Source organism: Stegastes partitus, unplaced genomic scaffold, assembly GCF_000690725.1.
Source record: "Stegastes partitus isolate 25-593 unplaced genomic scaffold, Stegastes_partitus-1.0.2 Scaffold479, whole genome shotgun sequence".
In the NCBI taxonomy this organism is placed as follows: domain Eukaryota; kingdom Metazoa; phylum Chordata; class Actinopteri; family Pomacentridae; genus Stegastes; species Stegastes partitus.
This window is the reverse complement of record NW_007578210.1, coordinates 181,668-199,472: the sequence shown is the minus strand read 5'-3', so window position 1 is coordinate 199,472 and position 17,805 is coordinate 181,668. Positions and strand designations below refer to the sequence as shown.

At 39.7% G+C, this 17,805-nt stretch overlaps 1 protein-coding gene across 1 annotated transcript in view; it reads left to right on the top strand.

Moving 5' to 3' along the window:
- The window catches only part of dpy19l3 (dpy-19 like C-mannosyltransferase 3), a 75,571-nt gene that overhangs the window by 26,504 nt on the left and 31,262 nt on the right, over nucleotides 1–17,805 (top strand). Inside the window, exons 9-15 of the mRNA XM_008286967.1 lie at nucleotides 1,464–1,565; nucleotides 1,905–1,978; nucleotides 4,526–4,684; nucleotides 8,211–8,342; nucleotides 13,345–13,456; nucleotides 15,407–15,463; nucleotides 15,825–15,907. Coding sequence (XP_008285189.1) covers nucleotides 1,464–1,565; nucleotides 1,905–1,978; nucleotides 4,526–4,684; nucleotides 8,211–8,342; nucleotides 13,345–13,456; nucleotides 15,407–15,463; nucleotides 15,825–15,907 — 719 coding nt within the window. The remainder of the gene's footprint in view (nucleotides 1–1,463; nucleotides 1,566–1,904; nucleotides 1,979–4,525; nucleotides 4,685–8,210; nucleotides 8,343–13,344; nucleotides 13,457–15,406; nucleotides 15,464–15,824; nucleotides 15,908–17,805) is intronic.

Here is a 17,805-nt window from a genome sequence, read left to right as displayed (position 1 = left end):
ATCGGGTTTTCGATGGTTTGTGACCAAACTGTGTGCTGTGACTGAAAGCTGGTGTGTCCTTTTCCATGAAGAAAAGTTGGGCTTAACTTGGAGATTGACTTCAAAATAATGAATCTTGTTTTAACCCTGGCAGACAGTGTTGGCATTTCATACCTAGATAGCCTTAACCCTCAATTGCATACCTTCGATGTTGGAGGGTTTTGATGGCAGCAGCAGCAGCAGCATACTGATGATGAGAAATTCTGGCTTATTCATGGTTTCAGCATGCCTGATGTGGACTTTGAATGTGAATAGTGGACTGTATATGGTTATTCATAGTACAATATGTACCTGTTGGTCTGCTACACAGACGGCTGCATTAACCCTCATATCGAGCACAGAAATACACACAGAAGCTCCCGAGGATGCTTCTGAAAGGCTCTAACTCTGCACTTTTTACAGGATATAGCAGCTGCTTACAAATTAGGCTGTGGCACCGTGTCAATGTGATTATTCCTGAGGTGTGACGAGCACAGTGGGTGGACTTAACACAGGATTTCTGGAGAATTTAGAACTTCCCACTGTGTTTGGGCACCAACGATGGAAAGCATGTGGGTTATAAATGAAAGCTCCTCCAGAGTCCGGCAATGACTACTTCAATTACAACTCTTTTAATGATGAATCAAAAAGATGTGGATGACAGAGAATCCCCTGGTACAGTCTCTCCTTATAACAAGCATTTGTTTTAAGCACCATTTGTTTTCTTTGGCACATGTTCAGTTGGTGCACTTACAATGCAGATGGTCTGTCTGAGCTGCACACACATGCACACACAGAAAGCATGACTTGGCCTTTAGTTTTTGTAGTGACACTTCAGTGACACTGCAATGAATGAAATACATCCAACAAGACATCCCAAGAGTTAGTTAAAGGTTACATAAGGTAAAAAAAAATCTATTTCTAATGTGTTTTGTGGTTGTTACAAACTTGTAAGTGTGAAATAAAAGCTTTAAGTTTGGAGAGATGCAAAATTGACATCACACAGACCCACACATGCTCACAAATGTGGAAAGTAAAACTCTGGCCCGAGTATTTGGTAGATCTTACTCTTTGAGACGTTATAGTGGGCTGTGTGCATAGTAATACATTTTAAACATGATAAAGATACAGTCTACACTGAGAAATACTAATGAGTTTAGAAGGGAAATACTGTAACCTGTAAGTAATTGTAAAATGTTAGAAATGATCAAAATATATTTAGAAAAGGTTGTAGGTGATTCGATTTAAATGGCTTATTCTGCCTAATGTATGTGATACAGAATGTACTAGAGGTAGAAACATGATCCATGCATTTAATGGTGATAGAGGATGGTTGCCCATAACACTTAATATGTATGTGAATATGAATGTGTCTTTTTTTCACATGTAAAAATGCACTGAGACTATAACAGATGTATTGACCAGTATCTTGTTGCTGTGCGCAGTCTGGTTTGAAGACAGGAAACCTGCTGGTTCGTCTGGGCAAAGTGCTTCTCCACAGCGCCACGGTTCTCCTCCTCACCTTCACCATCAACTACCTGGCCAAGGTGCTTCTCTTCTTCTTGCCTTCCTTCCATCCATCCTTTTCCTCCACTGTTTCCATCCTCTGTTTCCAAATTCTTTTTCTTTCTTTCTCCTATGCTTTTCTCCCTTTTTATTCTTTTTCATCTTTCCCCTATTTCACCACAGTCTCCCTCTGTTGCAGCTTCTTTCCTTTTCGCCCTCTGCTCATGCATCTAGACTCAGTGGTGTGACCTCACTATCTGATCTCAGCTTGGTTTATTTAGTTGCTTATGCATCTCAAAAGCTGATCTTTAGCCCTGACGTGATGACCTTATCTGTATTTGTGTGTGTGTGTGTGTGTGTGTGTGTGTGTGTGTGTACAGAAAGCACTGCAGCTCAGATCAGACGAACACATCTTTAAATTCATCAAGTCGAAGTTTGCCTTGGGGCCGACAAGGTATGAACACACTCTTCAATGATGAGCTCACACACACACACACACACACACACACACACACACACACACACACACACACACACACACACACACACTGAAATACAGACTTACATATTCAGACACTTCACATGGTATTGAACACAGTCCCACGCTGCTCTTGTAACACCACGTTTTCACACAAGGACGTGCTCCCCCCACACAGCAGTGCATACACAAAGTGTGCACAGTGTGCATCTGTACATAACTCCTGACTTAATCCAGAGTGACTGTATTATTCACTAAGCACCAGTGTTGCAGCACCTGGAGTGTTAGTGAATGTGAATAATAGATGGTGGGGTAACGCCAGCACACCTCCCATCGATCAGATACTTTATGTGTGTGTGTGTGTGTGTGTGTTTGTGTGTGTTGAACAGCTCAGCCACTAGATAGCTGCTCCGGGGTGGCAGATAACACAGCTCACAACCCAATGCCAGACAACTGGCCCTTCAATTATTCAAGAGGCTGTGGAAAATGTAATGCCTTCTCTTCGCTCTATCTCTACCTCTCCCTCTGTTCCTGTTCCTCTCACTGGCTTAGGCTTATTCTTCTCTCTAACTTGTTTCTTGCACTGCGTTTCTGACGTCTCAATTCTCAGTTCAGTTACTTATCAGCATGACTTTTTAATGTTGCCAATGTAATGTGAAAGACACTTTCGAAAAAAAAAAAAGAACTACCAGATATGCCATATTGTGTTAATAAATTGAATTCATTTTGAAAATATTTGCTATATAAGAATCCACAGTTGTGTTTCTTTCTTCAGTCAGCCTGATTGAAAAATGCTTGGAAGACATGGAAACACCTCTGTTTTTCTATATTTGTCATTTGTTTTATTGTGATAGAAGCATTCAAGTAAAAATGTGAATTTTTTCTCAATACCGTTTTGTAGCCCTCTCTTCATTTCATAAAGGTTTTTATTCTTTTTTTATTGTTGCTGTTCTGTCAGGGATGTCTTTCTTAAAGCACCAGTATTTTTCCAGATTGTTTGTAGCATAAACAGACTTGTCTGAGCTCCAGACTGACTTTTTACATTGGTTGCACTGGTGCACCTAACTTTTTCATTTAGGTGTACGAGCACATTTTTTATGTGCACCCAAAACCATATGATGCTGAATAATTAATTTAAGCGGCACCTTTTAATTTACATGTTACGGAACACAAACTGGGATAAAGGTAAAGATAAATGTTTTGTTCTTTTTCATGAAGGTTCTTTTTCATTAACATGATCAGGCAGCTCTTCTTTAACTATCATGTCTGACTCCTCACTGCTTCTGTTTGTTGCTGCCTAACACTCAAATGCTGCAGGAATAGATGCTGCTCTCAGCCAGGCACATTTCACAGCACAGGATGAGTGTTTTTTTTTTTTTTAACGTTTCAATTCATAATGTTGATGCTACGATAGCGGAAGCTATGTTCCCAGCCACTCTTTTCATTAAATGCAATGCATAATGTTGGCCATTTAATCATATCTCAGTGTTTCCCACAGGCAATGAATTTACTCGTGGTGGTGGGTGGATAGTGTGACCAATGTGCATCCGAGACTCATGCAGTTTAGAGGCAGAGAGTGTAGCTCAGGTTGTTTTCTAAAGCTACAATTTACAAATGTTACCTCATAAGCATATCATTAGTAGATGTTGCAGTTTATGCAAAAAAAGTACAATTTGCACAGAGTAGCCTCTTGTCCCCACTCAATCACAGCAACATGCTGAAACGCTACACGTTCTTCCTGAACTGCATTATCTTGATTTGAATATGGGTGATTGGAAGCTAAAAGCTTGATTTTGTGATTTTTTTTGCATGTGTGCGCGTGTGTGTGTGTGTGCTCTTATATTCCACATTTGGATTACTTGATAAAAGTTGACAGGTTCTTTTACTTTGAGCATTTGTTTGAGCAGAGCTACTTACACTTCACTTGAATTTTCTATTTCATGCAGCATTGTACTTCACTACGTCTCAGAGGCAAATGTTGTACTTGTCACTTAACTAATATTTATTTTCACTGGTTTCCTGCCAGATTTTAAATTCACTTGAGAACATATAAGATACAAAATGCATTGTTAAGAACAAACCAGTCAGTTAACCTTCTTGGATTGACCCCTTTGTTCTAAACAAAAAGAAAAATCCAAGATCAAAATAATAATGCAAATTAGTGGAGCAGGAATTCATCCCACTCATCTCAGAGTTCTCTTGTGACTAGCTCCACCTCAACCAGCTACAAAAGCAAGATACCGCCTGATTCACCAGTAGCATTCTGCATTTTTCAGCAGAAGGTTGTTACTGTTACAAAGGATTTTTATATTGTCGTACATTTACAAAAGAAAATGTTCTGAATCTACCAGAACTACACAAACTGCTTACAGTGTATAACACTGACAGTTTCAAGTGCTGTCGAGTAAATTCAGTCTCCTGTCCTTGTGTCGTCCTTTATGGCTCATCTTATCCTTTCTTTTGTTCTAATTCTCCCCTTGTCCACCTCCTTTGTCCTTGCTCATTTCACCTCTCCTCCTGCAGGGATTTTGACGCCAGTTTGTATCTGTGTGAGGAGGCCTTTGGCTTGCTGCCCCTGGACACACTGGAGCGCTTGGCTGGTACCCTGCTGCTATACCCCTACATTATCACTCTACTGCTGCTCAGCGCCATGCTGGCAGTGGCAGCACTGCAGAACCTCAGGTAGGTGACGACTGAAGCAGTTGCTGTGACCAGAGGGGTTAGAGTATATGGTACTAGAGATAGCACATATGCTAAAAGTCCTATTCATATATCTATATTATTAAAAGTATAATTCTTGAATTTGCTCTTAGGCCAATGACAAGTTTAGCTTGAAGTTTATAGATGAAAGAAAGAACTGAAAGAATCCTATGCACACACATATAATTTATAAGACCACCTGTCATAAAAATGAGAATACATAAATATTTTTATAAATCTGTCAAAAACTTTTCAACAACATTCATAATATGTAGTAACGAGCAGTTGTCTGTTGCTGCTCCTCGTTTACTCAAGCAAGATTAAAAATACTTTTTTATGAGCAGTCATTGTTGTAATATTAATCTTTCCTTGCAGTTGGGTTCAGGGGAAAAAAATAGAATCCGGATAGGGTTTAAACACAGACAGACTGTAGGGAACATACAAAGGAGGCAATGAGGAAATTTACACATAGCAAAATACTGCCAAGATATAATATCACAGACTACAGAGGTAGCATGGAATGAAAATATTGAGGGATGATCTGTGCTGGAAGTGTTGAATTTCTGCACAGGGGAGGCACAGAGGTCAAAACATCTCAGGTGAAGTGTAATCGAGTAGAAGTTGATTCTGTGTGGGATCTTTTTTCAACCTTATATGAACCACTCATTTGTCCACGTACAGTAAAGGTGGTGTTTGTTGGGTTTCAGTACACTTCTTATGTATTTGCATTGATTAATTATATTTATTGCATCTGAAGGTGAGGAGAAGAGAGATATTCTGTCTGTCTTTGCTGCTTTTAACACCACATAACTGTTGGAATTTGTGCTTGTGGTCAAAATGTCTTTTTGAATAAATGAGAACGAACAACTCGGGATGCTTAGTATGTAGGGCTGGGCGTCAAGAACTGCTTCCAACTTAGAACCAGTTCCAAAAGTGTGATTCGAAAAGTAGTATTAAAAAAAGTTGAATTTCTACTATTTTTCTCGCTGAGCCCTAAACGAATTTCACTAATGCGAGAAATGAACAGTGTACCATCTCTTAATGCATTTGTCCTAATTAAGTGTGAGTCTCGCGTTATTCTTGTAACATTCACCTTAATTAAGCAAATGCTGCTACAAAACACTTTACAAGGACAAGACTAGACAGTGCCGTCATTACAGTAAAGAAGCTGAAGTAAAGTCCAAAATTTCAAGAAACTAGAAAAGAGCTGATTGTTGCTACAGTGAGGATGACTTTATCTAACTCTGTGTTTCAGCCGGTAACATTTAATGGTGGTAAGCAGAGTTTCACAGAGCTCTGCTGTGAAGAATGGAGGGAGATGCTGTAGTAACATGACAAACATGGACTGTTTTATTTCTCCTCCATGACAGATAACACAACACACATTACATTTCAGTAATTATTCTGCCTATTGAGGCACATTGCGGCTGACTAAAGTAACTTTAATACCGTTATCGCACTTTGCTGTGACTGTGGCGACGTGCTGTGCTTCTTCCGCACACAGTGAGAGTCTCGCATCACACAACAAACCCACCAGTCGATGTCACAGCCTCTTTTACTGTGGGTGTGCTAACTACACCTCAGAGAAAAACATAGAAAATACATTAATTGATGGAAGTATTAACACTTTTCTACCTACTTAGACACAGATTGGCAGTGGTGTAGGAAGTTCACAGATCAGTTCTTCTTCAGTAATGTGCATTAACTATATATCTCTGTGCAGTAACACACACGTTCTTGCATTTTATTTTCTTTGTAAATGCACATTTTACATTTTATACCTATTCTTTTCTACTTAGTTTATATTTTTAGGATGTATTTTTCTATTTATGTTTACCTATATATATATATTTTTTAATTGAATGACTTGAATAACAGCAACTGCAATGAAGCAATTTCCCCTCGGAGATAAAATTCTTCTGATTTTGATTCTGATTTATTCAAAAAGGTATTAAATTGTGTTACCTTAGGTAAAAATATCAAAGTATAATCAGGGAAATGTGATATGGTATTAAAGTAAAATTGCTACTACTCATTACTAATGAAGAAAACATGTGTCCTGTGACTGTTCCATGGTAATACTGTTTATTATAATTAAATTGTTATTACTTTTGGATCAGTGTAAAGGCTGGTTTTGCTGTTGTGAACCCTCCTGCCCCTCAAGGAATTTAAATTGAGAATCATTTAAAACTGAAGTTGATGAGCAGAATCAGAATCGTTGAAATTTAAACAATACCCAACCCTAATGAGAGTGGATTTATACCAGTATCCCATATGCAAATATTTTCTAAGTCATATGCACATATGTTTTCCCCTTGACTGCAGACACCATTAGGTCTCCTCTCAAGTAGAATTAACATGTTAATGTTTAACATGCCTACTCTTCTTGTAATGTCCCACTGGTAAGTGCAAAAGCAAAATGCAATGCTTCTCAAAAGTACACATTCACTGGACAAAATATAAAAACTACTTACCTGTAAAACATGCCATATTTATTCTTATGTAACATTTTCAAACAGAAGTATACATTCACAGCCTGACAGGCATTATCAACCTGCTAGCTTTAGGCTGATGCCAATATTTCACGTGAAAGCCTTTATCGACTGATACTGATGATGATGATGCCGGTATCATCGTGTATCCCAAACACGGACACAAACTGCTACTTTTTATCAAAATTTCATTACCAGAAATATAGAAGACAGAGACCGTTCAAACATTGCTTTCAAGAATTAATTAACCAATCCTTAATCTTTAAATTGGGTTTTGATAAACAGGCTAGTTTGCATCCTTATTAGGGGAGCTGGTTGAGTTAGTGAAGTGTGAATGAATGGAGAGTTTTAGGCCTTGCAGAGAATAAAGGGGAGTTTCAGCTTTGAAGAGGACATCAGGATGGTTATCAGGTGGCAGGAGCCCAGTCGCAGTATTAGTCACTATCCCTGTGTCTCTGCTCCAATTGTTGCTTCATGCTCTGGAAAACAGAATATTCTATCAGCTGCCTCTCAAAGCTTCATTTGCCTGTGGTGCAAGGTGAGGGGCCGCATTGAACTAATCACATTAGCATATCAACTCACCCTCTGCTGTTGGAGGGCTGGAATACTAACCTCACAGAACAAAGGGCTATTTGCCAATTCAGGAATTAATTTAATCCAGTTTACCCCACCTCACGTAGAAGGAAGCGCCAGATTGGATTTGTATTCAAATGGAAGCCAGTGTCCGTCTGATTCGGTGCAGGAGGCCAAATCGTGGGAGTGACATCATTGCCCTCGGGCCTCTCTCTATTTGTCCGTGCGCTGACTTCTGCAGACAGAAACGGTCGTGGGCGCGTATCATTTCGTGTCCACTTGTGTGCAAACTGCTAATGAAATCTGAATAACAGCTACTGAAATCTGAATAATCTGAATAATATCAATTCCACCCACCTCCCCTTCTGCCTCTCTTCTCAGGCGTCTGGCTGTAATGTTTTATGTATCGCTGTTGTCTTTTGTCTGTCTCTTTTGTTTTTCAGCACACCAAAAGGAAGTTCGACTGAAGAGAGGAAAGGAGCTGGAGAAGGGCGACTGGTGGCTTTCCGTCCAGACGTGGCCTATAATCTGTTGCACACGCTCTTCTACGGCCTCCTGGCTTTCAGCACTATGAGGTAATCGCACGCAATCGCTATTGTAGCGTCATCCTCAGACATGGTTTCACACACATTCCCAAGTAGTCACGTTTTCACACAGGGGCTCTTCAGACTTACTTTTCCTCTTGATGACTTGATTACGCATACTCGTGAGCAGATGCTAAAATCCAAGTGCCTCTTACATGTGTTTCACCAAGTGTCTGAATGGGCTTGATCTGCCCTCAATACCGAGCACCATCAAACTGTGCCTTAGTCTTGCTGATAGTGACACCACTCACAGCAGAAACAGAGTAAATACAGTTGAAGAACTGGTAATTATCACTACTTTGTATAACCTAAAATTTCAAACTCATTTGCATTGATGCCTGTAGTTGTTGGTACAACACATGGCAAAACAAGCTCACAATGGGCACGTCCAGCATTGCTCCTACCGGCTGATTGTTTCGAGCACAAACAGCTTTAGATAACTAAATTCAAAGCTAACTAGCTGTAGTTAGCAGGTCATTTACTAATGAAAAGCTAATGTGAGTAGTTGGTCTGATATTACTAATACTGGTCACCCTCGTTGGTTGAAAAGCACCCTTATCAGAGCTATACTTCTGCCAGAGTGCACTGGAACAAGGTTCCACCAACTTTTTGTCCAAGTGCGAAAATGGAATATACACAAATTATAAGATTTAGTTTAAATTCATTTACAGTCGTGACTCGATAATCTGACACTAAATGTAAAACCTTCTTTTATGTCGGATAGCAAGGCTGTCGGATTGTCAAGACGGAGGTCGAGATACAAGGAGGGCTTGATGCTTGAAGGGTCATTTGTTGTTAATTATTGTTCATAGTTGTTATAATAACTAGTAGGGCTGGTCTCTGGATATTCATCAATTAATGATGAATATCTGATTATTCGGCGCCATCGGGGGGACACTTCCATCCCAGGGGGAGCGCTCCGATGGGGTGGAAGTGGCCGAAGCACACAGGCAGTACTTGGCTGCTGATGCTAGTTTCGTGGATTCAGTTCCATTTCCACTATCGGTGGTGGCAGCAGCGGCAGCAGCACTGTATGCCTCATTTATCACTGTTAATTCTAATGTCTAAAGTCGGATTGAAATATATTTATTTACAAAAACTGCTTAAGTAGGTTGTTGGCTTGCATCTGCCAAATAATAGTCCTTTGACTTAAAAACAAGATTGTAAAACATTATGACAATGTTGACATAATGCTTTAGGGACTGAGCTGTTCTTTTTTTTTTTTTTTTTAAAGGGTTGCAACATGATGATGTCAACTTTTCATAAAGTCAGTGTAACAATCGATCATGTGGTTTGTTATAGTTGAGTAATGTACATAAACAGCAGGTACCTAACCTAAGAGGCAAATTAACTATGCACGTGTGCAGTCATCAATGGTGTGCTCCATTACTGACAGCCCAGACTCTTATAAGCTACTTTGCAGACCTACACACAAGTAGGAGCTCAAATCCTGCATCTTCCCCACCCAGTTAAGTATGAAAAATAAAAAAAACTCTGTGGAAAGTCTTACCCACATGTATGGACATGTGGGAGTCGGTGCGGAAGAAAGCATTAAAAGCAAAGCAGTTATCTGATTTATCAGATTTTTTATTTTTTTATTTTTTTTTACCCACAATCACAATATTTCTCAGTTGTGAATGCAACACTGTCAGTTATGTGAAAAAAGTTTCACCCACAGCAAATGCCTTTATCTTCAAGCCTGTTCCAGATATAAAAACATGCTGTTGGGACATTCTGTGCCTTTGTCTTTAATGTGAAAAGGATTTTTTTTAAAATCAGTTTTTACAGTTTTTCTTGTGCTGATTGCAATTTTTTTTTTTGTATCAGCGTGCAAGATCTGTTCTCGAGATTATTTGCTGACCTGCAATAGTAATTCAGCAGCGTTAAGGTCAAGAGTATTTGTACAACTGCTTATTTTAGAAGCAGATGATAAAAACCTCAATTTTCTGTTCTTCCATAAAAACAGGAGTGTTTTATGGAAGACATTTTTTCCTCTCACAAACACCGTGGCCTATTTCTCTGTTTCACCTAACTGCATCATCCATTGGCAGGTTCCCACTGTGGAACAGAACCTGCCGCTGAGTGTGTCTTTGGTTACAGGTGCCAGACTCTGGCAGTGAAATGAGAGGCCTGACACCAGAACTGGCACTTAGGCTTTATCATTGAACAGAAACATCTTTCTTGTAGTGCACTTTTATATCTAGCCACTTGTTCTTAATTTCCAGAATGTTTTGGCTTGCTGACTTGGCAGGTTTTACTGCTGCTGCGACATGCTGGCTCCTGACAAATTTTCTCTAATTGATAATACCGGAACTGTAACTATGTAGCAATATCAGCTTACTGGCATTAACCTCTGCAACACCTACGTTTTTCATTTCGTTATTTTTTTTTTAACCCAATAAACCTTTTTTCTCCTGTTCTATTATTTTTCATTTGGTGTGTTTATCATAATTAGCATGTGCTAGATTTGTATTTGAACACAGCCCTGTGGTTAATTGCAAGATTTTTCAAGACAGGATACAAGCCTCATGAACAGGTGGAATATTTCAAGTCTGTCATTATTTATGTAAATATATATAGTGCCTCCAAAAGTATGTTTATAATTTGCAATACATAACAGTGACAAAATTAGAGTGTTGCTTTCGATTTAAGTTCATACTATTTATATAGCATTTGTAGTTTATTAAAGTCAGGACAATAGTGACTACTTGTTAATTAATTAAATAATTTAGTATAGTTTATTATAACAACTATAAGTATTAACAAATGACCCTTCGCGTATCAAGCCCTTCTTGTATCTCGACCTCCGTCTTGACAATCCGACAGCCTTGCTATCCAACATAAAAGAAGGTTTTACATTTAGCGTCGGATTATCGAGTCAAGACTGTACATAGTTTTGTGATTGTTGCTTCTGTTGTTTGAATTTTGATCACTGTGGATGGGTGAGGGGCTTTCAGGGTTTCCGTGGCCCATCGCATGGTGGGTGTTTAGCTAGCAACAGGCCACCATGACTTTTGTAGCAGTTAATGGTTTCCAATGAGTGTATTTGTATAGAAAACAAGTTGGCTATAAGTTTACCAAGACAGTGTTTCTGCAGTCGAGTGGCTAATGAAGACAAGCTACAATTATTAAATGTCTGTTTTTAAAAATGGCTTTAAAAGCACGATGAAAAATAGTCGCCGTACTTCGTTTGTTGAAGTGATTAACCGATTATTAATTGATGATGGGGCTGTGCAGAGAAACTTTTTATCTTAAATTTAAATGCAAGTTGTGAAAATCTCAGCTTCACTCTTTGGCACTACTATCAAACATGTATTCATTGCTTGTGATGAGTGTATAATTTTACAAATGCAGAAAATTTATTTCGGGCGCCCCGGTAGCTCAACTGGATAAGACCGCGACCCACGAACAGGGGCTACAGTCCCCGACTCAGCAGACGTGGGATCGACTCCCGACCATTTGCTGCAGGTCTTCCCCCATTCTTCCCCCTCCTTTCCTGTCTCTCTCCACTGCTCTGACAAATGAAGGCAAAAGCCAAAAAGAAAAATAATTTCAAGAAAATTCCTTTCTCTGCCCACTTTCTTATGCTTTTAGTTACATAAAATAATACTAACCTTGCTGCTTTCAGTTGTTGGTTTTCCCCAAACTGTTGAAGACAGTTACATTGCCTTTGAAAAATGTAGATGTAACACTAAGTGGTATGACTTATTGCAGATTCACATTCCTTTATGAGCAGCTCTTTAGCGTCACACAACTTGACAACTTGTGGCGAGCAGTTTTGTTCCGTTTCCAGCGTAATCTCAAGCACAACACCCCCAGCCAGACCTGAATCTAAACAAAGTGGTGTTCACTGCTGGCATCATTAGTGAATTCACTGGACTGAGCACATTTCAAGCTGCAAACTCCGGCTGCCGTTTTTTGTCAGTGATTATTGTAATGAAAGTATAATTGCCCTTAACTTAGCACTTTTTGTGAGGAGTGTCAAGAAAATCATGGACATTACATGTGGAATTATCACTTCTCTTTCAGAAACCAGCAATTACTTGGTCACAAAGAAAAGGGGAATATTGTGTTATCAGGTTTATAGCAACATGGAAATGCAGGGTTTCAAAGGTTCACATAAGTAGCTTAATTTGAATTAGATTTTGAATGCACCAGTATCTGAGTTATTGGGTGTGTAGAAATGTTGCAAATTGAGCATGTGTGGCGGACAGGAGCTGGAATGGAATGTGCTATTCAGCGCATTTAATACATATAGCTCATACAGTACATTCCTGTTACAGTCAGGAATTTAAAGTCCTGATTGAATTCCCAGAATGGGAAGAAAAAAAAAAATATCTGAAAGCTTTTCGCACAGCACAAGTCAGGTAGGGCAGGAACTGACACGTTTGATTTCAGCACTTTCTCTAAAATGCTGATTAAGAACGAAAGGCCAAAAGTGCAGAAAGCCATTTGTTTCTGTCAGACAGCTCCTTTGCATTAAAAACGTATTGAGATTTATTTCAGGGAGGCTGCACTTCTTTATCCCTCCTCCTCCTCCCTTCCCTCTCTCACGGCTCCATCTCTGTACCTGTCAACAGTTTTTCAGCTCATTTCATTCTCTGCCTTCCTCGTGTTCACTCCTCTCTGTTTAATCTTTTTCTCATTTGTTTAGAATTCTTGCTATGCTTTGGAGGAGAATTAAAAATAAATGCCGTGTTTTAAGCACTAAATTAAGTTCAACCACAGTGTCTTTCGCTGAACTAAAAACAATTTGCTCGTTTGCTTGTATTTAATGGGCTTTACTGGCTTGAGGGGGGATCCTAAAGCCCGAGCTTCAAAATTAAAAAGCCTCATTTTAACCAACAAATCTGTAAAATCTTGAGTAGTTCCATAGTGGAGACTTTCTTTTCTCTCAAAAGGGTAGAATCGTAGGTTTTCTATTTAGAAGCTTTGCTGCAGATGAGATTGCAACATGACGTGATGTCGCCTCTCTGCTTTTCTTTCTACCTAGAATGAAGTACATATGGACCGGCCACATGTGTGCGGTTGCAGCCTATGGTGTGTGTGGGACCGAGCTGTGGACTCTGCTTCTCAACACTCTCCGCTGCAACACTAAAGTTCTGGTATGAGCTCACAACTGCACTTCCACACATCTGCTTTGACTGTTTTCTTTGTTTTGTGGTTGTTGAGGCTGAAAACTACATTCAGCCATACAGAACGTTACGGCTTTCGTTCCACATTTACTGCTCTAATCAATATTTCTTGTATTATCCATGACTGAAATCCCCTGATTGCAATCATCCAACGTTCTACAGAGATTAGTTTCCTTTCACTCATTGTTTTGGTGTTGTTGCCCCCCAAAAAAATCACTCCCAATTAATGCTAATTAGAGTTGCACGATTTCGGAGAAAAAAAACTGAAATTATGAGATTTTGCGAAATGAAAAAAGTACAGGAATTTTCCCCCAGATGACTTGAATAACTCTATTTGGAAAGAATTAATCATTCTGGAATCATTAGGTTGATTCTGCAGAGGAGTACATCTGCATAGAAAATAATCATTTTTGAAAGACTGATTAAAGCCAGCCAGAACACTGGGAAAGGCATCCAGAGTAGTTTTTTTTTTTTTTTTGCTTTGGATGGCATTCAGGTCTGACTTTGCACTCATCATAAAGAGCTTTGTGCTTCTGATTTGAATGATCAGTAGCAACAATTGCAAGACGCTGCCGAGAAAACTACCTGTGTTCATTTTTACGGGAGCTGAAATATTTCCATACAACTGATGTGTTTCTGTTTTGAAACCAAGTCTCCTTTTCAGTGTTTCTCTCATGTTTTTGGCTCACTGGGCTGTGCACATGTGGAGCCTGCATGTCAGCAAACTGTCTTTTACATAAAGACATCCTTAAATCTGAGTAACTTATGCTCTATCAGACTGCTCTTGTAGATTGGTCATGGAAAATGAGAATCATGTGAGTTTTCTCTTCGTATCAAGCAGCAAAAGGAGCTGTAACATATTGTGTTTGAGTTAGTTTGAGTTCACATCATACTTCTGTAATGTGACTGTTGTACACATGCACATCACACTGTTGATACTGAAACAATACTTTATGCAGCCCTCATGTCTCTCAGTGTCTGATGGATGTGTAAATTGTAAAGTGTTTGTCACAATAACATCATATGCTACATGTACACATTTGCTACAAGGATCTCACATAATTGAATCTATGAAATGATGCACATATGTTAAGCTCCGCACTATCACACCCCCACATGAGCAGACACTGTTGCCTGCTGGCAAAGGTTCGGTTTGTGCGACGCCCCTGGCCACTGGATAAGCAGACAGGAGCATCCCTATTCAAGTGCACTTCATGAAAATATATTTTGAGCAAGTGGGAAAGGATCATGAACCAGCTCATTTCTGCTCAGGGGACTGGACTGAACAAGCTGCTATTAACAGGACAGCTATTCTGACCTTCGTTTTGGAGCGATTTATAACAATGTGTTTTGCTTTCATAAACACATTTTGCCAAACACCTAAAATAAGTGATGGTTTAGTTTTTCAATATAGCTTTGTTTACACTCAAAACTTACATATTGGTCTGCTCTGAGGTTTGATGCCAACTTCAAATGATAGTGAACATGATGCCCATCATCGGCCTCAAATTACTGCAAGATCGATCCTTAACTTTGGGAGCTTTATCTGAGATACACATGAAAGATTTCGTATTTTTCCAAATTTTATATCTTATTAGCTGGGTTGATGTGACGATGAACCAGCATGCCTCATCTAACCTCTGTTCTAAGCGGGTGACAACATTGCCAGTAAGGCCCACTAGGTGTCAGTGTGGTCATAACATGACAACAGCAGGGATCAAATAAATTATACTTTGAGGCAAAGCTGCTCTATCTGTCTGTTATCTCTGTGTTATCTCATTCTGTGCTTGTCTTCTGTTTTGTTTTGTTTTTTTTTCTCTTTTGGTATATCTCTGTCTGACTCTTACTTTTCCTCCCCCGATGCAGTTATGTTCTTTCATTTCATTTAATTATAGTTGTTTTCTTTCTCTCATTTTGCAGTTAAGGCTCGTCAGATATGCCGTTCCATTGGTGATGATCGGTTGCCTGTATTATAAGGTATGCCATTTTACTGGTGGTTTATGTTCATTGCTGTAGTGGTGGTGTCATTACAGAGCCCAGTCAGTTTGTATAAAGTGTACGGGACGAGACGAGGGAAGGAAAATGCATAAATGGAAGCTACAAAAAAAAATGATTGGACTGACTGCAATTGGATCATTACAGGCTACTGAAAGGATTGCTTCTCTTTTTATTTATTTTGCCGTTAGAAGATTCTAAATGGCTGCCATATATATACACAGTTATATTCAGTGAAGTAATGAGACATTATTTAAGATATAGTAGTAAATTTGATACTTATGGCCTTCATGAACGCTAACACGGGCTTTTCCGTCGCTTGTATCTGTCTTCTTCCCTATAGTTCTGGCCTAAGGTGATGGAGGAGTTATCAGAACTGAGGGAGTTTTATGATCCAGACACTGTGGAGCTCATGACCTGGATTAGGTACACACATCTTCACACATACAGCCACACTCACACATCCTGACTGCACATCATATTGAAGCAAATTTGATTAGCTTGTTTTCTGCAGATCGAGTTTCACTTTGCCTGATCTCCTTGATTACTCTGCGTGTGTGTGCGTGCGTGCGTGCTTGTGTGTGTGTATGTGTATATGCGTGCATACATGTGTATTGGCGCTTGTTTGCGGGGGAGTCTGTCTGATGAGTGATGAGAGCCGATGGGTCTCCATGAGTAAGACATGGGGGTGCTGGAAAGGATCCAGCTGTTGGCAGAGCTCTAACCCACCTCAGGGTCTCTGCGGCCGGGCTTTCGATCAAGAGCATCAGCCTGATGGGATCTGAGATGGAGCTGTGATTTGGAAAGGCTCTGTACTGTTGCTGCTGTGTGCAGTTTTGTATTTGCACATCTGTGCGTGTCTGTCATTTTCTGGTCATCAAGTTGGATGTGGAGCTTTGGGTTAGCAGCCTGTAGTGCATGTCACATACAGTATCTATGCAACCAAAGCAGCTGGCCAAGGACACATCACGTGTAGTCTGCTCTCTCATAGCGCTGGCTACATTTTCCAATTATATTCCATTTAGACCAGCGCGGTTAAGTTATTTCAACTGAAATTGGTGGCTGGGTCAATTGCAATTCCACCCCAGACATCAGTTGAGTACGGGTCAGATGCTACCCAATAATGGTTAAAAAAAGCCTTTTAATTGAGAATAGTAACATAATGAAACAACATTACAGCTGAACTTCATGGAGCAAATGCGAAAGAGAAAAACTGAAGCTGAAAATTGGTCCCATTACTAGAATTGTCACTGGAATTACATTTTTTTTTTTCTTTTATTGATTTTGTAACAAAGCAATAGTAACTTAGAAACGACCAGCTTAGGTCCCACTAGTCAGAGTGAACATTAGTGTCCAGTGACAAAGATGATCTTTTAACAGAGAATGACATTTTTAATCTCTTTCATCATATACAACCTCCTGCTATCACGTCATGTTCTCACTCATGTCATGTCCCGTTCATATGAGCCAGTTTTATGTTGATATTTTGGAATTTTGACAACTGGCCAAACACTCCACTGAAACCAAATGCAAAATTAGACCCAGTTCCGAATTAGGCCCTTCTCGCAGACGTTCAGTGTAGTACACTTATACACTGAATAAGCCATAATTTAAAGCTTCTTATTTCCATCCTATAATCATCGATGTGATGACATTGAGTGGACCAGATGTGATTTTGAAGAAATGGCCAATTTTGGTCTAATCCTATTAGACTGATAGGGGAATGGCACAGAGAGAGGAAGAGAGATGGATAGTGAGACAGCTTAGGAGAGGTTTGGATTCTGAATGTATTTGTGTGTGTGACATGGGTTCCCTTCCCTCCAGAGCTAATCCCATTAGGCTGTGAGGATTAGGGGCTGCCTAGAGTTACCTTGGTTGGGGCTGAGTGCAGGGCGCAGTACTAAGCTTCTTGCTGCTGCGCTAATTACATTCCAGATGAAAGTGTTAAGATGGGGAAGGGGGTTCATGTTACGCTGTATTCCCTAGGTGGCTGCGGCTGAGGCTATTTAGTTTTATAGGGAAAAAATCACTGGAGATTCAGACTGTGTCATAATGAGGGGCAGGGGCAGGGGCAGGGAGGGTAGATGCGTGCAAATCCTAAAAAATAAATAAGAAAGTATATTTCATGACCAGCTGCTGTAGCTATGTAAAGCCATGAGAGACTCATTGCGCTAATTGTAGCTGCAGGGCTTGTAATGTGGTTGTTTTATTTAAATCAGAAGAAAATTAGAGATCCATCTGTTTTGTTGCGCTTCTGTTGTTGAAATGCGGAAATGTATTTAATATGGATAAAAGGTTGAGAAAAACTACTCACATTTTCCCAA